General features: G+C 34.3%; 1 protein-coding gene across 1 annotated transcript in view; it reads right to left on the reverse strand.

Moving 5' to 3' along the window:
• Positions 1-1,901: 1,901 nt before the first annotated feature.
• Positions 1,902-26,112, reverse strand: part of LOC132552240 (uncharacterized) — a 35,498-nt gene continuing 11,287 nt past the window's right edge. Inside the window, exons 3-6 of the mRNA XM_060216390.1 lie at positions 14,142-14,298; positions 12,617-13,885; positions 11,515-11,696; positions 1,902-4,963 (exon numbers count right to left, since the gene is read on the reverse strand). Of these exons, the coding sequence (XP_060072373.1) occupies positions 4,613-4,963; positions 11,515-11,696; positions 12,617-13,885; positions 14,142-14,298 (1,959 nt within the window). The 3' untranslated portion in view covers positions 1,902-4,612. The remainder of the gene's footprint in view (positions 4,964-11,514; positions 11,697-12,616; positions 13,886-14,141; positions 14,299-26,112) is intronic.

The following is a 26,112-nucleotide window of genomic DNA, read 5'->3' on the forward strand; positions in this document are numbered from 1 at the left end:
TACATATACAGGCAACAACAAACATTCCATAGGGAGTGCTGAGTACTAACAAAGTAACATAAAACATCAACAAAAACACGTACCACCATATAGTCAGAACCAAAGATCCCAAGGGCACCATGGCACCCACCGTTGTCTAATCTCCATTTGTTCTTAAATATCTACATATTTCCTCCTCATTAGATGAAATTTGAGAATTCCTTTTAAGATCTTTAATTGTCAAATCAAAGGCAGTCGCTTGTCAGCAATATTGTTTTTTAGATATCAAAATCAAAATGGCACAACTAGGGACCAACGGAAACCTTCACATGAAATTTAAAAAGAATCCCTCTGTACTTCTCCAGAAATAACAGAAAGAAGAATTGCTTAAGGACAGATGGAAAGTGATTTGATGATGGATGGTTAAAACAATGAATTACATGTAGACTTAAGAAAAACAAGTACATCCTGATTCCACAACAAGTTTATTTTTGTACAAGTTATTTCTGTGAGTGTTGAAGAAACGTTTTAAATAAGTTACAAATGTTAACAGGTGTCAACATCATGTAAGTGGAATGGTGTTTCCTTAAAGAATAAATAGTCACTTTTCTATATTGTAAACCATTTTTATTATTGTTGTAAGACTGCATTATGTATGTTCAACATAACTTTTCCATTGAAGACAAAAAAAACCCTTCATTTTCAGGAAATATGATATATATACTATTGATATCACTTTAAGGTTAGAGACCGAAAGTCTACATAGGTTTATCGATGGCGAGACCGATAGTCTACATAGGTTTATTGATGGTGAGACCGATAGTCTACATAGTTTTATCGATGGCGAGACCGAAAGTTTACATAGGTTTATCGACGGCGAGACCGATAGTCTACATAAGTTTATCGATGGTGAGACAGATAGTCTTAATAGGTTTATCGATGGCGAGACCGATAGCCTACATAGGTTTATTGATAGAGACCGATAGCCTACATAGGTTTATCGATGGCGAGACCGATAGCCTACATAGGTTTATTGATAGAGACCGATAGCCTACATAGGTTTATCGATGGCGAGACCGATAGCCTACATAGGTTTATTGATAGAGACCGATAGCCTACATAGGTTTATCGATGGCGAGACCGATAGCCTACATAGGTTTATTGATAGAGACCGATAGCCTACATAGGTTTATCGATGGCAAGACCGATGGCCTACATAGGTTTATCGATGGCGAGACCGATAGTCTACATAGGTTTATCGATGGCAAGACCGATAGTCTACATAAGTTTATCGATGGTGAGACAGATAGTCTTAATAGGTTTATCGATGGCGAGACCGATAGCCTACATAGGTTTATTGATACCGATAGCCTACATAGGTTTATCGATGGCGAGACCGATAGCCTACATAGGTTTATTGATAGAGACCGATAGCCTACATAGGTTTATCGATGGCGAGACCGATAGCCTACATAGGTTTATTGATAGAGACCGATAGCCTACATAGGTTTATCGATGGCGAGACCGATAGCCTACATAGGTTTATTGATAGAGACCGATAGCCTACATAGGTTTATCGATGGCAAGACCGATGGCCTACATAGGTTTATCGATGGCGAGACCGATAGTCTACATAGGTTTATCGATGGCAAGACCGATGGCCTACATAGGTTTATCGATGGCGAGACCGATAGTCTACATAGGTTTATCGATGGCACTTGTGTATATTTAATTACATTGCACATAATACCCCTTCTCCATGCTATTCTTATTTTCACTCATTCAAAAGTATTTTTAGTTCCTTCTTTAAGTGAAGACAGTGGCAAGTTAAAATTGTTAAGGTCCACAAATTTGAATTTATCTATAAAATCTACTCTAGTTTATAGTGAATTAACTAATGTAATTTGAAATGGTCTCCACTTTATATATGTACAACTATTTGTAAAATTCTATTTTGACACACTATACTGCTTGAAACAATAAATCTGATGGGTGGGGTATGAAGTGAAAACACTAGAACAGGTGTACTGTTTAAAGTTACATAGGCACCAAATAGAGGTACCATTTCCTATTATATACCTGTTAAAATCTCATGTATTTAGTTTTATCTTAAGTTACTTATCTGAAATCTCATACCATTTACAACTATATACTGGTCAAAATCTCAGGTGTTTAGTTTCATCTTAAGTTACTTATCTGAAATCTCATACCATTTACAACTATTTACTGGTCAAAATCTCAGGTGTTTAGTTTTATCTTTAGTTACTTATCTGAAATCTCATACCATTTACAACTATTTACTGGTCAAAATCTCAGGTGTTAAGTTTGGTCTGAAATTACATATCTGAACTCTCAAACCATTAACAACTATTTACTGGTCAAAATCTGAGTTGTGCAGTTTGATTCCTTCCCAAGAATGTTTTTAGGAAGATCACGGCTGTCTTGAAATTCATGGTTATTTCTGGAAGAAAGATAGTTTACCCCTATTACTCTGGACATTGTGTGATGGGCCTTCTGTATGATGCTCAGTTAGGTACCCACCACATTCTACATGAAGATCATGCTTCTTAATGACCTTGTCTGTTCACACAGTAATAAACCCTAAAACAAACGTTGATCTGTCTTTGTCAGATTTTTACGTCATTGTGCTTACAGAAATGAACTACTGTCCTTAACTGATTTACCATCAGTAACAATGTCCTTAACTGATTTACCGTCAGTAACAATCTCGTAAACTGATTTACCGTCAGTAACAATGTCCTTAACTGATTTACCGTCAGTAACAATCTTGTAACTGATTTACCGTCAGTAACAATCTCCTTAACTGATTTACCGTCAGTAACAATCTCCTTAACTGATTTACCATCAGTAACAATCTCCTTAACTGATTTACCGTCAGTAACAATCTCCTTAACTGATTTACCGTCAGTAACAATCTCCTTAACTGATTTACCGTCAGTAACAATCTCCTTAACTGATTTACCGTCAGTAACAATCTCCTTAACTGATTTACCGTCAGTAACAATCTCCTTAACTGATTTACCGTCATTAACAATGAAATAAGTTAAGAAGTAAGAAACATACACTATCCAAAATGAATACAGGTAACAGAAAATACACAAATCTAAGATACATCACTTGGTGATGTTTAATCAATGATTCATCGCAATGTTGCCCTGTATGACAATGTCACTGACATATCACATAATATAACAATAAAATCCATTAAAATATCAACAATAATAAAACTATTCTACTATACAGACTACATCATCAATATAACAACATAGATCCACTTAAAATATCAACAATCTGTGTATCGTAAAACATCTATTTCTTACACGTGTATTCTCTTTCAGTCACTTTGACGATTTGATCTTCAAAGGTATTGTATACCATGCTGACTGACAAACATGTTTCTTCTGTACATGAGATATTTAAGAAAACAATAACACCATAAGAAGAATTAAATATTCTTGACCTTCCTGAAGCGTCCAGTCTCACTGAACCACATCAGCAGGGTCACCAACAACTGGCTCGAGCCAAAAATAATAAAACACTACATTTCAATACATAATGATTGAGCATCGTTTATATATATTCATTATGGACATAGAATGTAACAAAGAAAAAAATTTCGTACTGCAGAACTTCTGTGAAATGATACTGTGTCTGAAAGTAACCGCAGTGATACATCTACATACAAGTCTTTTACTCATCAAGTTTTTGGAAATTCTTAAATTTTACACTGCAGGACCAATTGTTTTTAACAATAAAGTTAAAAAGGACTCATGAAAATAAATTGTAGATTGATCACTGAGTAACACAAGTATATGCACCTTGGACATTCAATGACCCCATTTTCAGAATGCCAGAAGTTTGTGAACAACTTGACTCTATATACTGTTATAGCAAAATTGATTACCACAATTTGATCTTGCAGGTGTTCATAACCCTTCATATAACTCTTTACAGTAACATGATTTCCTCCATTCATTCTTTGGCCATCATTCTACACACTGATTTCAATTTGCTCCTCACACTAAAACTGTTTAAAGTCACTCTGTATCATAATGACATCATTGTTTCATATGACTACACCCTAATTATACTTCTATCTCATTGCACATGGTACTGCACAACATCCTGTATGCTGAAAAATGTTTGCCCAGTTAAAAATACACTCTCACCAATTAATACATATCTCCAATAACTTTGTATCTTCCACCTCACATCCACTGTTTGTCTCGATGTGTACTAAAATGTTCAAAAACAGATTCCTTATTATGGTGTGTAACACGTATGAATCTAAATATTAGATCATCGAGTGTGATATGTGACGATGTAGACTTTCAGTTGTGGACTGTTTCAGTTCCACATGAAGACTATATCAGTACTGTTCTAGAATGTACCTTCATACTGTCACACACTATCTAGTATTAAAACCACAATCCCACCTACTTCTGTTTACATATTTCAGTTAAAAATATAATGTCCCATACATTATGGCACTGTTTCTTGTAAGAGTCCCGTGTTCACGATATCAAGTGTGTTTTCCACACAATGCAAATATTGTCTCAAGAGTAATGGCATTGAATCCACACAAAGTGTCAGATCAGATCTGATGTAAGGATTACGTGGGGATGTTCGGAGACTTGGGAGATCTAGGACACTGCTCCACATAATTACTGGCTTTGGTCTTGGTGCGAGTTTCAGGCTTAGTTAGGTACCATAGTAGGTCTCTGTACTGTTTAGGCCATTGATAGCTAAGTCTATGTTGCATTATCTTTGGAATGTCTTCTGGCCGTGACTCGTCAAACATGATCGGAATAAACCTTGTTTCTAGGTCCCCACCACCACTTTGAATCTCACTCTCCATCAACTGGTAGATATATGCAGTATGAAGTGCACTGTCATTGTTTTCCACAATACAAGTTGCCTCGGTCAGATAATTAGGAGACACACACACCAGTACAAAGTCAGCCTGAAATATGAAAATACATTATAACTTACAGTTAGTTACACTGTTGATTATTGATCACAGGTAGGTAGCATGGTCTGTAGACAGGTGTCACACTGTACATTAACAGTTAATTAGTTAAACTGTTGAGTATTGATTACAGGTAGGTAGCATGGTCTGTAGACAGGTGTCAGTCTGTATATTTACAGTTAATTAGTTGAACTGTTGAGTATTGATTACAGGTAGGTAGCATGGTCTGTAGACAGGTGTCAGTCTGTATATTAACAGTTAATTAGTTAAACAGTTGAGTATTGATTACAGGTAGGTAGCATGGTCTGTAGACAGGTGTCAGTCTGTATATTAACAGTTAATTAGTTAAACTGTTGAGTATTGATTACAGGTAGGTAGCATGGTCTGTAGACAGGTGTCAGTCTGTATATTAACAGTTAATTAGTTAAACTGTTGAGTATTGATTACAGGTAGGTAGCATGGTCTGTAGACAGGTGTCAGTCTGTATATTAACAGTTAATTAGTTAAACTGTTGAGTATTGATTACAGGTAGGTAGCATGGTCTGTAGACAGGTGTCAGTCTGTATATTAACAGTTAAATTGTTGATTAGTTAAATTGTTGATTATTGATTAACAGGTAGGTAGCATGGTCTGTAGACAGGTGTCAGTCTGTATATTAACAGTTAGTTAAATTGTTGATTATTGATCACAGGTAGGTAGCATGGTCTGTAGACAGGTGTCAGTCTGTATATTAACAGTTAGTTAAATTGTTGATTATTGATCACAGGTAGGTAGCATGGTCTGTAGACAGGTGTCAGTCTGTATATTAACAGTTAGTTAAATTGTTGATTATTGATCACAGGTAGGTAGCATGGTCTGTAGACAGGTGTCAGTCTGTATATTAACAGTTAGTTAAATTGTTGATTATTGATCACAGGTAGGTAGCATGGTCTGTAGACAGGTGTCAGTCTGTATATTAACAGTTAGTTAAATTGTTGATTATTGATCACAGGTAGGTAGCATGGTCTGTAGACAGGTGTCAGTCTGTATATTAACAGTTAGTTAGTTAAACTGTTGAGTATTGATTACAGGTAGGTAGCATGGTCTGTAGACAGGTGTCAGTCTGTATATTAACAGTTAGTTAGTTAAACTGTTGAGTATTGATTACAGGTAGGTAGCATGGTCTGTAGACAGGTGTCAGTCTGTATATTAACAGTTAGTTAGTTAAACTGTTGAGTATTGATTACAGGTAGGTAGCATGGTCTGTAGACAGGTGTCACACTGTATATTAACAGTTAGTTAAATTGTTGATTATTGATTACAGGTAGGTAGCATGGTCTGTAGACAGGTGTCAGTCTGTATATTAACAGTTAGTTAGTTAAACTGTTGATTATTGATTACAGGTAGGTAGCATGGTCTGTAGACAGGTGTCACACTGTATATTAACAGTTAGTTAAACTGTTGAGTATTGATTACAGGTAGGTAGCATGGTCTGTAGACAGGTGTCAGTCTGTATATTAACAGTTAATTAGTTAAACTGTTGTAGGTAGCATGGTCTGTAGACAGGTGTCAGTCTGTATATTAACAGTTAATTAGTTAAACTGTTGAGTATTGATTACAGGTAGGTAGCATGGTCTGTAGACAGGTGTCAGTCTGTATATTAACAGTTAATTAGTTAAACTGTTGAGTATTGATTACAGGTAGGTAGCATGGTCTGTAGACAGGTGTCAGTCTGTATATTAACAGTTAATTAGTTAAACTGTTGAGTATTGATTACAGGTAGGTAGCATGGTCTGTAGACAGGTGTCAGTCTGTATATTAACAGTTAATTAGTTAAACTGTTGAGTATTGATTACAGGTAGGTAGCATGGTCTGTAGACAGGTGTCAGTCTGTATATTAACAGTTAATTAGTTAAACTGTTGAGTATTGATTACAGGTAGGTAGCATGGTCTGTAGACAGGTGTCAGTCTGTATATTAACAGTTAGTTAAATTGTTGATTATTGATCACAGGTTAGTTAAACTGTATATTAACAGTTAGTTAAATTGTTGATGATACAGGTAGGTAGCATGGTCTGTAGACAGGTGTCAGTCTGTATATTAACAGTTAGTTAAATTGTTGATTATTGATCACAGGTAGGTAGCATGGTCTGTAGACAGGTGTCAGTCTGTATATTAACAGTTAGTTAAATTGTTGATTATTGATCACAGGTAGGTAGCATGGTCTGTAGACAGGTGTCAGTCTGTATATTAACAGTTAGTTAAATTGTTGATTAACAGGTAGGTAGCATGTTGAGGTGTATCTGTATATTAACAGTTAGTTAAATTGTTGATTATTGATCACAGGTAGGTAGCATGGTCTGTAGACAGGTGTCAGTCTGTATATTAACAGTTAGTTAAATTGTTGATTATTGATCACAGGTAGGTAGCATGGTCTGTAGACAGGTGTCAGTCTGTATATTAACAGTTAGTTAAATTGTTGATTATTGATCACAGGTAGGTAGCATGGTCTGTAGACAGGTGTCACAGTTAGTTAAATTGTTGATTATTAACAGGTGTCAGTCTGTATATTAACAGTTAGTTAAATTGTTGATTATTGATTACAGGTAGGTAGCATGGTCTGTAGACAGGTGTCACACTGTACATTTACAGTTAGTTAAACTGTTGATTATTGATTACAGGTAGGTAGCATGGTCTGTAGACAGGTGTCACACTGTACATTAACAGTTAATTAGTTAAACTGTTGAGTATTGATTACAGGTAGGTAGCATGGTCTGTCTGTATATTAACAGTTAGTTAAACTGTTGATTATTGATTACAGGTAGGTAGCATGGTCTGTAGACAGGTGTCAGTCTGTATATTAACATTTAATTAGTTAAACTGTTGAGTATTGATTACAGGTAGGTAGCATGGTCTGTAGACAGGTGTCAGTCTGTATATTAACAGTTAGTTAGTTAAACTGTTGAGTATTGATTACAGGTAGGTAGCATGGTCTGTAGACAGGTGTCAGTCTGTATATTAACAGTTAGTTAGTTAAACTGTTGAGTATTGATTACAGGTAGGTAGCATGGTCTGTAGACAGGTGTCAGTCTGTATATTAACAGTTAGTTAGTTAAACTGTTGAGTATTGATTACAGGTAGGTAGCATGGTCTGTAGACAGGTGTCAGTCTGTATATTAACAGTTAGTTAGTTAAACTGTTGAGTATTGATTACAGGTAGGTAGCATGGTCTGTAGACAGGTGTCACACTGTATATTAACAGTTAGTTAAATTGTTGATTATTGATTACAGGTAGGTAGCATGGTCTGTAGACAGGTGTCAGTCTGTATATTAACAGTTAGTTAGTTAAACTGTTGATTATTGATTACAGGTAGGTAGCATGGTCTGTAGACAGGTGTCACACTGTATATTAACAGTTAGTTAAACTGTTGAGTATTGATTACAGGTAGGTAGCATGGTCTGTAGACAGGTGTCAGTCTGTATATTAACAGTTAATTAGTTAAACTGTTGATTATTGATTACAGGTAGGTAGCATGGTCTGTAGACAGGTGTCAGTCTGTATATTAACAGTTAATTAGTTAAACTGTTGAGTATTGATTACAGGTAGGTAGCATGGTCTGTAGACAGGTGTCAGTCTGTATATTAACAGTTAATTAGTTAAACTGTTGAGTATTGATTACAGGTAGGTAGCATGGTCTGTAGACAGGTGTCAGTCTGTATATTAACAGTTAATTAGTTAAACTGTTGAGTATTGATTACAGGTAGGTAGCATGGTCTGTAGACAGGTGTCAGTCTGTATATTAACAGTTAATTAGTTAAACTGTTGAGTATTGATTACAGGTAGGTAGCATGGTCTGTAGACAGGTGTCAGTCTGTATATTAACAGTTAATTAGTTAAACTGTTGAGTATTGATTACAGGTAGGTAGCATGGTCTGTAGACAGGTGTCAGTCTGTATATTAACAGTTAGTTAAATTGTTGATTATTGATCACAGGTAGGTAGCATGGTCTGTAGACAGGTGTCAGTCTGTATATTAACAGTTAGTTAAATTGTTGATTATTGATCACAGGTAGGTAGCATGGTCTGTAGACAGGTGTCAGTCTGTATATTAACAGTTAGTTAAATTGTTGATTATTGATCACAGGTAGGTAGCATGGTCTGTAGACAGGTGTCAGTCTGTATATTAACAGTTAGTTAAATTGTTGATTATTGATCACAGGTAGGTAGCATGGTCTGTAGACAGGTGTCAGTCTGTATATTAACAGTTAGTTAAATTGTTGATTATTGATCACAGGTAGGTAGCATGGTCTGTAGACAGGTGTCAGTCTGTATATTAACAGTTAGTTAAATTGTTGATTATTGATCACAGGTAGGTAGCATGGTCTGTAGACAGGTGTCAGTCTGTATATTAACAGTTAGTTAAATTGTTGATTATTGATCACAGGTAGGTAGCATGGTCTGTAGACAGGTGTCAGTCTGTATATTAACAGTTAGTTAAATTGTTGATTATTGATCACAGGTAGGTAGCATGGTCTGTAGACAGGTGTCAGTCTGTATATTAACAGTTAGTTAAATTGTTGATTATTGATCACAGGTAGGTAGCATGGTCTGTAGACAGGTGTCAGTCTGTATATTAACAGTTAGTTAAATTGTTGATTATTGATTACAGGTAGGTAGCATGGTCTGTAGACAGGTGTCAGTCTGTATATTAACAGTTAGTTAGTTAAACTGTTGAGTATTGATTACAGGTAGGTAGCATGGTCTGTAGACAGGTGTCACACTGTATATTAACAGTTAGTTAAATTGTTGATTATTGATTACAGGTAGGTAGCATGGTCTGTAGACAGGTGTCAGTCTGTATATTAACAGTTAGTTAGTTAAACTGTTGAGTATTGATTACAGGTAGGTAGCATGGTCTGTAGACAGGTGTCACACTGTATATTAACAGTTAGTTAAACTGTTGAGTATTGATTACAGGTAGGTAGCATGGTCTGTAGACAGGTGTCAGTCTGTACATTAACAGTTAATTAGTTAAACTGTTGATTATTGATTACAGGTAGGTAGCATGGTCTGTAGACAGGTGTCACACTGTACATTAACAGTTAATTAGTTAAACTGTTGATTATTGATTACAGGTAGGTAGCATGGTCTGTAGACAGGTGTCACACTGTATATTAACAGTTAATTAGTTAAACTGTTGAGTATTGATTACAGGTAGGTAGCATGGTCTGTAGACAGGTGTCAGTCTGTATATTAACAGTTAGTTAAATTGTTGATTATTGATTACAGGTAGGTAGCATGGTCTGTAGACAGGTGTCAGTCTGTATATTAACAGTTAGTTAGTTAAACTGTTGAGTATTGATTACAGGTAGGTAGCATGGTCTGTAGACAGGTGTCACACTGTATATTAACAGTTAGTTAAATTGTTGATTATTGATTACAGGTAGGTAGCATGGTCTGTAGACAGGTGTCAGTCTGTATATTAACAGTTAGTTAGTTAAACTGTTGATTATTGATTACAGGTAGGTAGCATGGTCTGTAGACAGGTGTCACACTGTATATTAACAGTTAGTTAAACTGTTGAGTATTGATTACAGGTAGGTAGCATGGTCTGTAGACAGGTGTCAGTCTGTATATTAACAGTTAATTAGTTAAACTGTTGATTATTGATTACAGGTAGGTAGCATGGTCTGTAGACAGGTGTCAGTCTGTATATTAACAGTTAATTAGTTAAACTGTTGAGTATTGATTACAGGTAGGTAGCATGGTCTGTAGACAGGTGTCAGTCTGTATATTAACAGTTAATTAGTTAAACTGTTGAGTATTGATTACAGGTAGGTAGCATGGTCTGTAGACAGGTGTCAGTCTGTATATTAACAGTTAGTTAAACTGTTGATTATTGATTACAGGTAGGTAGCATGGTCTGTAGACAGGTGTCAGTCTGTATATTAACAGTTAGTTAGTTAAACTGTTGAGTATTGATTACAGGTAGGTAGCATGGTCTGTAGACAGGTGTCAGTCTGTATATTAACAGTTAGTTAAACTGCTGATTATTGATTACAGGTAGGTAGCATGGTCTGTAGACAGGTGTCAGTCTGTATATTAACAGTTAGTTAGTTAAACTGTTGAGTATTGATTACAGGTAGGTAGCATGGTCTGTAGACAGGTGTCAGTCTGTATATTAACAGTTAGTTAGTTAAACTGTTGAGTATTGATTACAGGTAGGTAGCATGGTCTGTAGACAGGTGTCAGTCTGTATATTAACAGTTAGTTAGTTAAACTGTTGAGTATTGATTACAGGTAGGTAGCATGGTCTGTAGACAGGTGTCAGTCTGTATATTAACAGTTAATTAGTTAAACTGTTGGATACTGATTACTAGCAGAGAGCATGGTCAGTACAGACAGGTGTCAACTGTTGAATAGTGATTACTACAGAATGGTCAGTATAGACACGTCTCACAATTTATACTTATCATAGTTGTTATAATACAATATTGATTAAAATGGTCCGTATAGACAGGTGTCACAATGCATTACTAAGAGATTTAAACAGATACTGGTACTGACCTCAGAAAAACGCTGGTTACACCATTCTAATTTATTATGGCTGTCCACCATCTTGCGATCATTAACATCCATACAACAAGTGAAGCCATTCTTCTCCAGACAGCGACACAGGTTGAGCACTCTTTGGATGTGGCGCTTGCAGTCGTTGGAATACGTTACAAAAACTTTGATATGCCAGAAGTCTGCAAAATAGAGCATGGAGATCACATTTGGAAGAAAAATCAGCTGAGAATACGGGAGAGATGGATGATCAAGTTTTAAGGGAGAATGAAGACAGAGATTTCATCTTTACTTTAGATATATTGTACCCTTTACACAAGCTTGATATTATGTACCTCAACCTAACTGCACCTCATCATTTACTTCAATTATATAAAGTACACCTTTATCTTAACTTGCTGGTAACCTTAATGTGATGGTAACCTATATCTTAACTTTTTACTAACCTTAACTTTCGAGTAACCTTTACTTTAGCTTTTTACTAATCTTAACTTGATGGCAAATCTAATCTTTATTTTTGGTAACCTTAACTTGATGGTAACCTTTATCTTAACTTTTTACAAATCTTAACTTGATGGCAAATCTAATCTTTATTTTTGGTAACCTTAACTTGATGGTAACCTTTATCTTAACTTTTTACAAATCTTAACTTGATGGCAAATCTAATCTTTATTTTTGGTAACCTTAACTTGATGGTAACCTTTATCTTAACTTTTTACTAATCTTAACTTGATGGTTAATTTGATCATAACTTTTTGGTAACATTATCTTTCTTTTAACCTTAACATGTTGGTAACTTTTATCTGAAATTGGAAACCTTTGTCTACAGGAGATGATAAACTTAACCTTAACTTGATCAGGTAACCTTTCCCTCAATGAGATGGTGACCTTTCCCTTAATGATATGGTGACCTTTACCTTAATGGTATGGTGACCTTTACCTTAATGTTATGGTATCCTTAAACTTAATGAGATGGTAACCCTTAACTTAACTTGAAAGTAACCTTTATTTTAACTTTATGGTGAATATTAATGCCTCACGACATGTAGCTTATGATACATCTTCTCCCTGGTAATGAATACTTAATATTACAGCGACCTACTTTTTCTCTGGTACTCCACAGGTTTCATATCATCTGGCATGGACTTCGACTTGGTGAGTCCTGACATACATTCTGCTGATTGGTTTCCCTGTGCTCCTCCAACAGTCGACGTACAATGCATCATAGATTTGGCTCGGGGAAATGTTTTTGGAGGTTCTTTATTTGCGGGACCTTTATCTTTCATAACGCGTTGATTTTGAATCTGCAGCTGTTGTTCATGTACACCTCGATGATTTCTGAATCCTGCATTAAAATTAAATATCATTTGGAAATCCTCCTCTGTCTGTGGTTCCCTATGAACGATACCCTGATCACCTCCACCACGTAAGCGACATTGCACATCCTCTAAATTACTACGATTATACAGCATCTCTTCACGGTTTTTAGCAGCCATAATAGAATTATATTCCTCATTAGGCATGTAAGATTCAGAGTTTGTGAACTGTTGTAGTTTAGCCAAAGGATTACCAGGTGTTGTTGGACTTGGACTACAGAATTTCTTTTTGTCGACTGGAGTTTGTTGCCCTTTCTTTGGTCGTACTTGTAAATTCAGTCCTAAGTTGGCATTAGAAGCTGCTGGCATTCCCTGTGGATCTACTAAAGGCTGATTAGCATTCATTTCTTCTGACAATTGTCGACCGAATTGAGCTGTAGCATGTCCAGACATGCGTTCTGTGGTCTCCACCACCTCCTCATTCCCAACTTGCATGTCATTATAATTGATCAAAGGTGGCACTCGATTAAGGGACGGTAGGTAGTTTGTGGCCTTGAATATGGTTCTAGGCAAGGCAGCCTTTTCATCTTTGGGCCAAAGCCTCGAAACCGATTCAGATTCATTGTCCATTTGGATATTTTCTTGGAGGTAGTGGTCAGCTACATCAATGTTTACCTCCATACTCTCATCATTCATACTTGAACTTGTGTAAGTAGACATATATTGAGAGGAGTTACGAGGTGTGTGGACCCCGGTGTGTTGTACGCTGGCCGGTGAGCTGTATGACTGATAGTTGTGGGGCATAGTGTTCAGTTCCTTGGTGACATGCAATGAGTGTGAAGACATGTCTGGACAATGCTGCAGATTATAGACACTGAACTGATTGGGACATACATTCATGTTGTGGTGTTGGGATATCCCAGAATTAGCCACCGAAGAGCTGACACAACTTCCAGAGCAGCAACCTGAGGGAAAGTTGTAGGAATTCTCACCAGGTTCAATCTTCACCCTCCTGTTGTTGTTTCTCATAGCAGCGGTGTATTTCCGTTCAATTTCTGGTGAATGATAATAAAACTATTACTGCTGCCTTGAAATACTCTTACTATCGTTAATGATTCTTTACACAAATTATGTTCTTTAATGCATAGGAAAGACAAACAAATAAGTATCTTTCTTTACAAAATCATGTATCTACATCTTTTGTTGATTTTCTTTTTGCGAATAGCACTTATTTCTACAGTAGTAAATATATTACCATGGCAGTACTATATTTCAACAATAAAAAACCCACAAAACAAAATCCCATTTTACCTGGTATTGCGTCCAGCAGAACATCCAATGCATCAGGACGATCCATGCTTTCTAGGGCCTTCCTTAACTTTGTTACAGAATTTCCAGATCTCTTAACATAGTCCTCAAACAGTTTCACAGTGTTGCGACCATGCCGTGTTTGGCGACACTCAATATTCTGCAAAAGAGAAAAAAATTACAGTGGTAATTTCTGTATGTCTTTCATAATTGAAGCCAGCAGCTTCACTAAAAAAACTGAAAAAATTTCTGTGATAAAAATCAAGGAAATCAAATCTTACTAACCTAAAAAACAGATAATGTTTTTGAATAACCAAGTACAATGTATTATCAACCTGCAGTTCCTAAACATCTGGCCATAACCCAACAAATTGTCTTTTTATTTTAGGAAGTTATTAAACAAGACCTAGTGACTTTTAATACAAATGTCTTACTTACAGAGTCAAACAAGACCTAGAGACTTTTAATACAAATGTTTTACTTACAGAGTCAAACAAGACCTGGTGACTTTTAATACAAATGTTATACTTCCACAGAATCAAACAAGACCTAGTGACTTTTAATACAAATGTATTACTTACACAGAGTCAAACAAGACCTGGTGACTTTTAATACAAATGTTATACTTCCACAGAATCAAACAAGACCTGGTGACTTTTAATACAAATGTATTACTTACACAGAGTCAAACAAGACCTGGTGACTTTTAAAACAAATGTTTTACTTACACAGAGTCAAACAAGACCTAGTGACTTTTAATACAAATGTTATACTTCCACAGAATCAAACAAGACCTAGTGACTTTTAATACAAATGTTTTACTTACACAGAGTCAAACAAGACCTGGTGACTTTTAATACAAATGTTTTACTTACACAGAGTCAAACAAGACCTAGTGACTTTTAATACAAATGTATTACTTACACAGAGTCAAACAAGACCTAGTGACTTTTAATACAAATGTTCTACTTCCACAGAGTCAAACAAGACCTAGTGACTTTTAATACAAATGTTTTACTTACAGAGTCAAACAAGACCTAGTGACTTTTAATACAAATGTTTTACTTACACAGAGTCAAACAAGACCTGGTGACTTTTAATACAAATGTTTTACTTACAGAGTCAAACAAGACCTGGTGACTTTTAATACAAATGTTATACTTCCACAGAATCAAACAAGACCTGGTGACTTTTAATACAAATGTATTACTTACACAGAGTCAAACAAGACCTGGTGACTTTTAATACAAATGTATTACTTACACAGAGTCAAACAAGACCTAGTGACTTTTAATACAAATGTTTTACTTACAGAGTCAAACAAGACCTAGTGACTTTTAATACAAATGTTTTACTTACAGAGTCAAACAAGACCTAGTGACTTTTAATACAAATGTTATACTTCCACAGAATCAAACAAGACCTAGTGACTTTTAAAACAAATGTTTTACTTACACAGAGTCAAACAAGACCTAGTGACTTTTAATACAAATGTATTACTTACACAGAGTCAAACAAGACCTGGTGACTTTTAATACAAATGTATTACTTACACAGAGTCAAACAAGACCTAGTGACTTTTAATACAAATGTATTACTTACACAGAGTCAAACAAGAACTAAAGACTTTTAATACAAATGTATTACTTACACAGAGTCAAACAAGACCTGGTGACTTTTAATACAAATGTATTACTTACACAGAGTCAAACAAGACCTAGTGACTTTTAATACAAATGTATTACTTACAGAGTCAAACAAGACCTGGTGACTTTTAATACAAATGTATTACTTACACAGAGTCAAACAAGACCTAGTGACTTTTAATACAAATGTATTACTTACACAGAGTCAAACAAGAACTAAAGACTTTTAATACAAATGTATTACTTACACAGAGTCAAACAAGACCTGGTGACTTTTATACAAATATATTACTTTCAAAAAACCCAACTCCATAACCTGTTCTGTTGGTGACTTTTCATGTGACTTACAAGCATTATGAACTTATCATCAGTCTTCCTATTTAATGCTAGAGAATGTTTTACAGAATCCTTGAAAGCCTGTAATATGTCATTCTCCCTAAAACTTATTCTATGCTATCTATAAATAGTAAAATACCAGATGAATTCAGAATGAGCAGGCTATGATAATTCATAATGTTCTATATCAAGATGACCTGTTAAATCCACTTTGTTGACTGTAAACTCTTTCTACGATGCCTCTTATGATACAACTTTTTCAAACAGACCACTGCATAACAAAGACAAGGAAGTGCTCCCCAACATATAAACATTGTGCTATTTTTCAGCTGTCAGTGCTGTATCTATAAATCCTGACATTTTGGGAATTTCAGAATCATGATCAATTTTAAAAAGATGATTTATCATTAAATATAGCTGTATTGGCCATTTTTTTTTTCCACACAAAATTTTTGTTTTTAAAGCTGTTTTCTATAGTATTCATCTTTGACAATATCCATTCCAAGCACAACAGGTTTCATCACAGTTTTCGGGGAAAGTGTTTTGAGACAACAATGTCAGTTTGTGTTACACTTGTCCAATTAAAGTGAGTATGCATGGATAATTTAACTGTTATTTGAGTTTAATTTTATATACATTTTTTTATAACAGTCTCCCATTCATTCTGTGGCGATCAGGAATGTATTTAAAGGAGTATAGATCATCAGACCTTTATATGATGTCACTGACACCACATTGACCAACGTTATGTGAAAGCATTGCACATTGCCTCTATAACATACATGTGTACATTAGAGACTTAAAGATTTGTAATTTAGAAATCTATGAATGCCAGGAAGCTCTTCAGGTAAATGAACATACAGGGAAAATTCTTAAGATTTTTGATAAAACAGACAAGATTATATTTGCAATTATATCTAATGTATATATTGCTACACTGAACGGTTGTCATCTGTTTGACTGTTTAACTATCATTCAGATTGAATTCACACTTAACAGTAAATTCAATACGATGACCATTCAATGTTCATCCTTTTCCATATCAACACTTCTACTCCAAGTCACATGAACTGAAGGATAAAAAAATCACCTGCATGATGCAGTTCTATGTGTTAGTCATCAGATTTTGTGAAGCTATATATACACCTGCATATGAATTTCTCAAGTCATTCATGTACATAATTGTACTAAAGACACATAAATGAATAGTACCTTTCAATATAAGTTATGAATTAGATTAATGACAGCCAAACAGTGACTGATGATCACCTTAATAAATAAGGTGTAGAACATAATGTTATGACACTATGGGGTAAATATGAACCAATCTCTTGAGAGATTCTCAAGATATCAATTACATGGATCCCGAATACGACAGGATGTGACATGACCCAAACAAAGGGACAAACTAATGAAGACAGGATGTGACATGACCCAAACAAAGGGACAGAGTAATGAAGACAATCCCGGAATTTTTCCACTTATTTTAAAGACTTTATCTTATTTTGGGAATGAAATTTTAAGGAATAAATTTTATCTTCTGAGAATTCAACTATCTTACAAAAAAAAATTTAGATGGGAATGGAGCCAAAATTCAGGCCCATAGAGCCCTCAGAAAAAACCCACAAAATGACAAAGATAAATGCTAAATAACAAGCCACAGTAGATAAAATGTCACCAACTGAGACAAGAATCTTCAAAGGAACAGCTTTAAAAAGAAAACCTTAAAACAATTAAGTGTCATAATTACTGAGCGATGAATCTTAACAGGCATGAAACAGAAAATTTTGTTTCCATATACAGAAACAATTACACACAATAACACAAATGTTCCAACAAACTGACGTCGTCCTAAAACTAAGTTTTAGCTAGATAACTTATAGACATCACAATTCTTACGTACGTTCTTACCTAGAAAACTTCTGTAGACATCACAACCTTTACCTAAGTTCTAGCTTGAAAATTTATGTAGACATCACAATCCTTAACTTAGTTCTAGCTACATAACTTATAGACATCACAATCTTTATCTAAGTTCTTGCTAGATAACTTATAGACATCACAATCTTTATCTAAGTTCTTGCTAGATAACTTATAGACATCACAATCTTTATCTAAGTTCTTGCTAGATAACTTATAGACATCACAATCTTTATCGAAGTTCTTGCTAGATAACTTATAGACATCACAATCTTTATCTAAGTTCTTGCTAGATAACTTATAGACATCACAATCTTTATCTAAGTAATAGCTAGATAACTTATGTAGACATCACAATCTTTACCTAAGTTCTAGCTAGATAACTTATGTAGACATCACAATCTTTACCTAAGTTCTAGCTAGATAACATTTGTAGACATCACAATCCTTACCTTAATTCTAGTTATAAAACGTAAAGTCCTTATTAGAATATTAACCCAAGTTTTAGCTAGAAAACCTATAGCTGTTGTTAATCATTCCACTGTTCATGTATACAATCCTACAGTTTGTATATCCGGTCCATTAGAACAATGACGTCAGTACAGTATGTCCAGTGAGTATTATATCTTGATCACTGTGTAGTAGCCTAAGGCACTCCATTGTTTTTACCTAAACCATGTACATGTTCCTGTGTAAGAGAATGCAGCTGTGGTTATGTCAGCTAACCACTTTTCTCTCCAAGATTCAAATGGACAAGAATAGAACTGATTAATTATACAACAAAGCTTCCTTGTGACAATTGTCATGTTAATCATAATAAATCTGGATATTTTGTATTACCATAAAAACAGCAGCTTTGAGATGTATAAATATGCCTGTCTAAGTGCTCAAGGAAATCGCAACAATCAAATCTGTTCAAACGGTAGATATGTTGCACAAATCATGACTCTCTAGGTAAATATAAGTTTAAAATACTAAATGCTTAATAAGCAATTTAAGCAGCAAAGAACATCTGAACCCATCCAAGCATTCAAACAATTATAATACATATGTGATGAAGCATCTTCCTGATCATGATCGGTGATGTAAACATGTCATTGTCCATGTAAATAAGGACACTTTTTAACTGACCTAAAACTGATTACTTTGAATTATTCAGGTAACAAAAAAATTCTTTCCTGCATTTAACATCAGTCAGCAGTCACATCTATTTCTCTGAGGTGATTGGACCAACCTGATCAAGGGCAATAACTCTGAAAATGATGATGAATGGGCACTGTTTTGGTATGCTATATATCATCAAAAGATGCATAGGCAAACAGTGCATCATAACAGATTTTATCAAAATAACATACATTCAGCTGTTGATCTAGATTCCAAAAAATAATCTGATTGTTTGTTAATTTCCCATGGAATTCCATGAATACTGAAAAAGTTTATCAGAATCCAAAGAAAATCTTCAACATTTTGTAATTTCTATGTTATCTGCTTGAAACATAATCATGTGAGAACACAATAGTCAGGGTATAGCCAATCATATGTCCTCTAAGCTGTCTACCTGATAACATTACTGCCAATTAGATAAATGATGGAGCACCAGGATTCTGGGACTTTGTACATTTTAGAAGTTGACATGTTTTGGATGGCTAGGCCATTATTGATAATTGTACACGATTGTTGAATATCGATACACCATACAATATTTGTATTTTGAAGCCAATTTATAACTTTAATTTTTCCATATTCCTGTTGTCATAATTAAATTAAGAACACCATCCTTTCTACAAGCAAAATACCTTTCCTTAACAAATTTTGTGGACACAAAAGGTGTGAAGAACTTTTAGCCTCCATAAGAAAAATGTGAAAAATTGCACATATTTTAAATAAAATCTGAAGTCACATTAAGTCCAAGACTTAATATGATCACAATCACAATTGGTACCTAAAAGGTGAGCTGGCAAAGCAGATTTTACAGAAGGAATATAGTGATACAATTTGAACATGGACAGACAGTGAATCTTTTCATTTCAAAACATTTTCTTAAGGTTGGTAATGTCAATAGAATAGTCACACATCTACATGTATAACGAAGTATCATACAAACAGGAGCCAAATTGACTTCCATGCATTGTTACTATTTTGTTTACTTTATCTCTATACCTAATCTGTTTATGATCTTGTCACACTATTTCCTACCTAAGTGTCAAAATATTACAGTACATCATAGTATAGTACAGTGGTTGATTCCTTACCATTTTGTCACACTTAAATTGTCTACCATTGGTACCATAACAACTTCTAGTCTACTGACAGTCAAAAATAGATCAATCATTCAAGTACACAAGCCTTCACAACAAGTTTGTAAAATCAAATTTTTATGATGTAATAATTACCATAACTTTAGTATGCATATCTTCCACTAATTCCCATTCATTAGTATATAATATAAACGTTAGAAAACCGAATAAACCCCTTGTAGGGAGCCCCTCTTACCTACCCATCGTACCAACTCATGACCAGAAATATGTCCTTCTTAGTGGAAGATATTCATACTAAAATTCTGGTAATTATAACTGAAATGAAATAATCTTTGTAGAGCTTATATTGAAACACACTTACATTATTTAGGTGACAAAATTTCCCATCATCAAACTGGTTCAACAAAATCTAAAGAATTATGTTCAAATTAATATTGTTCTACCCTTCTGCAATGAGTCTGGTTATCTGTTTGTTTTACAGAATGTGCTGTCTTCATCTGGTTTTCAAATTTACATTTTGGGATGTATTTTTCTTCAATAACAAGACGAAGCCTAAAGTAAGGCTGGAGAATTTAGTGAAAACAAAATTATTTTATAAGATCGAAATATCAAAAAAGGGTAGAGAAACACTAGGGTCACTCAACACACCCAGAAACATGAATATCAGTATTATACACTCATGCCACTAAGTAGTCAATAGTAATAATTAGAAATAAATAAAGTATTGTGTTCTCTTTTCTTTTTAGGCTAAACATACTCAGTACGCATAGCCTATTGTGACGGCCATTCAGACAAAATTTACCGATCCTGGCCTTCTCATTGGCTAAAATATCGAAAACTGTTAGCGCCCTCTAGTGGCAATTTTCTGCATAAATAATGCAGCGATCTTTCAAATCGCTATTTTAAAAACATCCAAAATTAGTTTATTTTTTTTAATAACAATACGATTACTATATATTTCAGTGTGGTTGAACTATTGATAAATTTTGAACAATATATTTTACGGAATTCAAGACATGAATACTGTACGTGCGAGTTGGCGCCATGATAAAAAGCTAGGCTTGGGGCTTGGTTTGAATTATCAACTAACAGCACTTATAAACAAACAAAACTTACAAACAGAACATCAATTTTGCTTTAATCCTTGTCGTTGTGGCAAGATCATCTTAATATATAACATCACTTTACCTGATTAGATGTCACAAAATTGGACTGTTCGTCCCGCGCGCACACCCGCCGATATGACACTTTTTCAAGTTTTTCACACCTATTGCCATGACACTTTTTAAAGTTTTTGAAGATAAAAAGTTTGCACTTCGTAGGCAAGGTACATTTGGTGCTCATGATTTATGAATAATATATTTTTAATACTGTACTGATCATGATGTTGACTCTGTTATAACTTACATTTTTTGTCTTTTAGTTTTATTTGATGAAGGTTGATTGTGCTGATTTCTCAAGGTTTATGTGTATCAAAGTTCCTTGAAATGAAAATATTCCTTCAAACAAAGCACGTATAAAAAAAACCCCCAAAATATTCATGTTTATAATTATCAATTAACTAGAACGAAATATTTCCATAACATATTTATTAATTTAGCGTGTCATGGTGACATTATCTAATTCATTGGAGACCAGAAATAGTAGTAGCTATAGTGAAAATATTGTAAATTTTGTATATATACGAAAGTCAGGTTTAATCTCAAAGAACCATGTCTTTATAGTCATAATTGCTGGAAGAAAAGTCTAACCATGATACTTCAAGGAAGATAGGCATGTAAATACATTTAATGTAATTACTTACACTTTTATCTATCTGAAATGCTCTGTACACCTATCTACTTTCCTCAACTACAAATATAGTTATAATAAGTAAGGACTATTACTTTGCAATACATTCAAAATAAAGAAGTAGGTATAAAGTCCTTTCGATTTGTCTAAATCCTCATATTGATAGGATAGTAATTGCAACATCTTGGGTATTTCAAACGTTTTATTTAGTCAACTTCATCATAGAGCTATTTATCATTTGGCTTGTTGGCGATAAATATATGGTTGTGTGTATTTTGTTATTTTTTTTTTCTTTACCTATTTTGATTTGTTCACATTATTGTCGTCAAATTTGAAATAAGAATTAAAGAAGATATAAAATCGCTTAAAATTAAGAAAAATAGCCCATGGTTCTCTTATTTTAGTAATTTTGCATTCCAAAGTGTAAGAGTATGGGGAAAGTAATATAGCTTAGCGGTTATTTGTGAACATTTTTCAATACGTTTAGCCTTTCAGTACTTTGATTTTACATTGGGCCTGTATTGGTCTGGAGTTGCACCATAGCTGAGAGCTAAACACAGGTAATAGAGAAGTACTTAATCTTAATTGGTTCATTTCATACTAATAATCTGGTATTCAAATTTATAAAAAAGATATTCTTAATTATACTGACACTCCTTCATCACTTGTTATGACCAAGAAAGCCTTGACAATCTTTTTGTTTGCTGCCACTGTTATAACCCTCAATGCAGAATAAAACTCAACAACAAGATTAAAGAATATCCGTGTGTGGTAAAAACAATTAATTTATTGATTTTTTCTTTTGCTATAGCAACTAGGATCCAGTTTCTTAAGTTTTTCATTCTCACTTTTTTTGCCACTGGAGGGATATGTTGATATCACCAGTACAATTTTGTGTAGTTTGTAAACTAAATCAAAGGCTGAGTGATGGGTGATTCACAAGTAGGTCCTAATGATAAAACACTCCCACACAATTAATTAACATCAGGACTTGTGATTGGCTACAACGATGTTGGGGAATCCCCATCTGCAGACACTTCCTGGTCTGGATACAGATACATGTGTTAGTCTTGTGGGTTGAAATAAAAAGTGGTGGTTTCCTGTCTGCATCAGCCACTGGTCACTGCTGGAATGTTGTGATAAGAGTTGATAGCTAGGAAAGGGAGAAGAAGGGTTGGGGTAGAAAGGGAGTGGGGATATGTTCCTTACTTTATAAAATGTCTAAGTTATATATCAACTATGAATTTCAAAAGTGAGAAATAAGACTTTTCCTCTTAAGACAAGAATCCTAGAATGTAAAAGTAAAGTAATAACAAAAAAACTATGATGGATAGATATATCAGCTCACCCATATATACACTAGTGTTGTTGAGTATATTTACCAGCCAAGTCCCCTCCCCTGCCTTCCATCCCCCCCCCTCCATCAACCCTCTCCCCTCAATAACACCAACTTCTGTATGAAAAAAGCTTGGGCCTCATCCCCAAACAACAACAACTTGAGTATAAGAAGTTTTGTGTTGTCCTCCTAGGCTTAGTCCAGTGTAGATACAGTAAATTGTTTTGGTTATACATACTTGGATCAACAACCAGCAGAGCCGAGATTGGCTATAAGATATGTTTTTACTGCAACAATCAATACACATATATTGAAACTTCACATTTAATTATGGCAGAGAATTAGTAAGGCTTTCAACTTTCATAAAGCTTATATGAAATGGAAATTCATGTAGTTGGAACAATTCATCAGTATAAAGGAATGTCTGCTTTGAATAGCCTAGTTTATATCACTTCATCTCTGTATTCAGATATATGGGTAAAAATGTTTGTAATTAAATTAATCTAAACTGCAATTCTGACAATGAAATTTGAAATATCTTGTCTACAAAAACTTATTTCCTTTATGAGGCATATCCAGAGTCAATATCTTTGATCTATGGAAGATGAAAATTACTTTAAGAGTGAACTTTTTAACAGTCAATGTACTGACATGTATTGCTGTAATCATATTATAATCAACACTATGAATTTTTTTTCAGAAATCATTGGACTTAATCTGTTGTAACATAATCACATAAAAAATTTAACTTTTGGCCTGTAGAATTGTCAGTTGCTTAGTTTTAACAATATTTTTTATTCAATATTCCAGTTGTTTGTCCTTGTATAGAGTATATATGTACAATGTACTCCGAAAACGAAGACATGAATTTAAATAAGCTAACACTCAAACACTTGTTATAAGTCAAGGCTGAATGTCATTAAAAAATACCCCAATTTTTAAAATTTATTTCTTTCAAACACAATTCTGATCATTCAAATATTATACTTCAAAAATCAAATATGATTAATCAAACAGCATCAAATTTGTCCAGTGATCAGAAGTATTCAGTTCCCTTTAAATGGTAATTTTAGCCAATGGCGTTACAGGAAAATTCTATATTAAGGAAAGACAATGAATTTGCAGTATAGATTTCTGACACAGCTGTCATTCACTCTCAATACACAGTTTGTTTAGGATTATTCAAGTTGATTATATCACAATGTGTTATACTGAAATATGCATACTGTTATCTTAATGTTAACAGATATCTTCCATTTTCTGTCAGAATAGATTTTACTTACCACTGTTAATCCAGAGACAGAATGTTTACCCCCTCTATTCTCCACAATATACTAAACACATCCAAAGAACTACGTGTCACAACAACAACCTTCCATATAATAATCCATTAAATCTGACATTAAGTCTTAGATATGATATAGAGAAAATTAACCTCGGGCTGTCCTTTTTTTTATCTGATTTAAATATTTACCTGTTGATTGCCTGAAACAGTTTCCACTGAACATGTCCAGGTAATGTACCTTAGCCTGAGGCAATACCATACAGGCATCAAAGGACTTATTTCTGAAGATCCCACTGAATTATTACTTCAGGCAACTTTACAATAGATACAATGATAAAATGTGTGACACTTATTAATCTAATGTGTTTTTTACTACAATTTTCAAATGACAAGTGCCTTTATATATTGGTGTTTCTTGATTTTTGTTTCTTCATTTCGAAAAATAATGCACATATTAGCCTGGACAAACTGGGCAAGCAAGAGGCCCAATGGGCATGTGTTTCTCATCTGTTCAGCAAAAGGAGGGAATCAAAGATTTTGTGGGTTAAGTAAGCTAATTTCCCAAATATCTGACTCCTGTGACCTTTAAAGTATGCAACTTTCCCAATGTCATGAACCTTGACCTTCTTTAACTTGTAATTGTGAAAAATTTTTCAAAATCTTTGAACTAATTTGATCCCTATGAACTTGAAATTGGGTCAAGATCATTCTTATGAACATACAACAAATATTTTTCTCATTATCCCAACATCCTGACCCTAGGTTATTGAGAAGTTGTTTGAAGGGAAATGATGACTGGTGCTGCGCTACATTATAAGCTTGCTTGCTCTTCAGCTAAAAGGCACTCAAATGTTCTGATTAAACAGGAAAGAACTGCTTTAAATAATTCTGTTAAATTGTCAATCATTTTCAATTAAGTTTGGGTATTATCTTGATTATAAAATGAGAAAAACCAGACAATAAGATTCATCCTATACTGAATCGTAGGTTAAATATCATATTAATTATCAAAATAAGTGTAATATATATTTAAAACACATCAAAGTGGTTTTTATTTATAAAAATTCTGATCTTAATACAATATCCTGTTCGTGAGAAGAGTATGAGGTTGAAGATTTTCATGATGATGTTACTATGACAACTATTTTGAAAGTGACAGCATTTGGAATTTACTTTACGACCAATTATGGACTGTGTCTTATTTATCATAAGTGATAGTGTCGCCATATCTGTAACAACAAGCATACAGAGCAACAGTAAAAACCAGGTTTTGCATGGGTCTAAATGCAGTAGTTTTATAGAAACAATGACCTTGACCTCCAAACCTGAAAATCTAATCTGAGCAAGCACTTTTGGTAAGGAAGCATTGTAAAAAGTTTGGTGTTGATCGGCCAAAGGGAAC

The sequence above is a fragment of the Ylistrum balloti genome, unplaced genomic scaffold (assembly GCF_031769215.1).
Source record: "Ylistrum balloti isolate Yb309-2 unplaced genomic scaffold, AGI_CSIRO_Ybal_v1 Utg370242, whole genome shotgun sequence".
Taxonomy (NCBI): domain Eukaryota; kingdom Metazoa; phylum Mollusca; class Bivalvia; order Pectinida; family Pectinidae; genus Ylistrum; species Ylistrum balloti.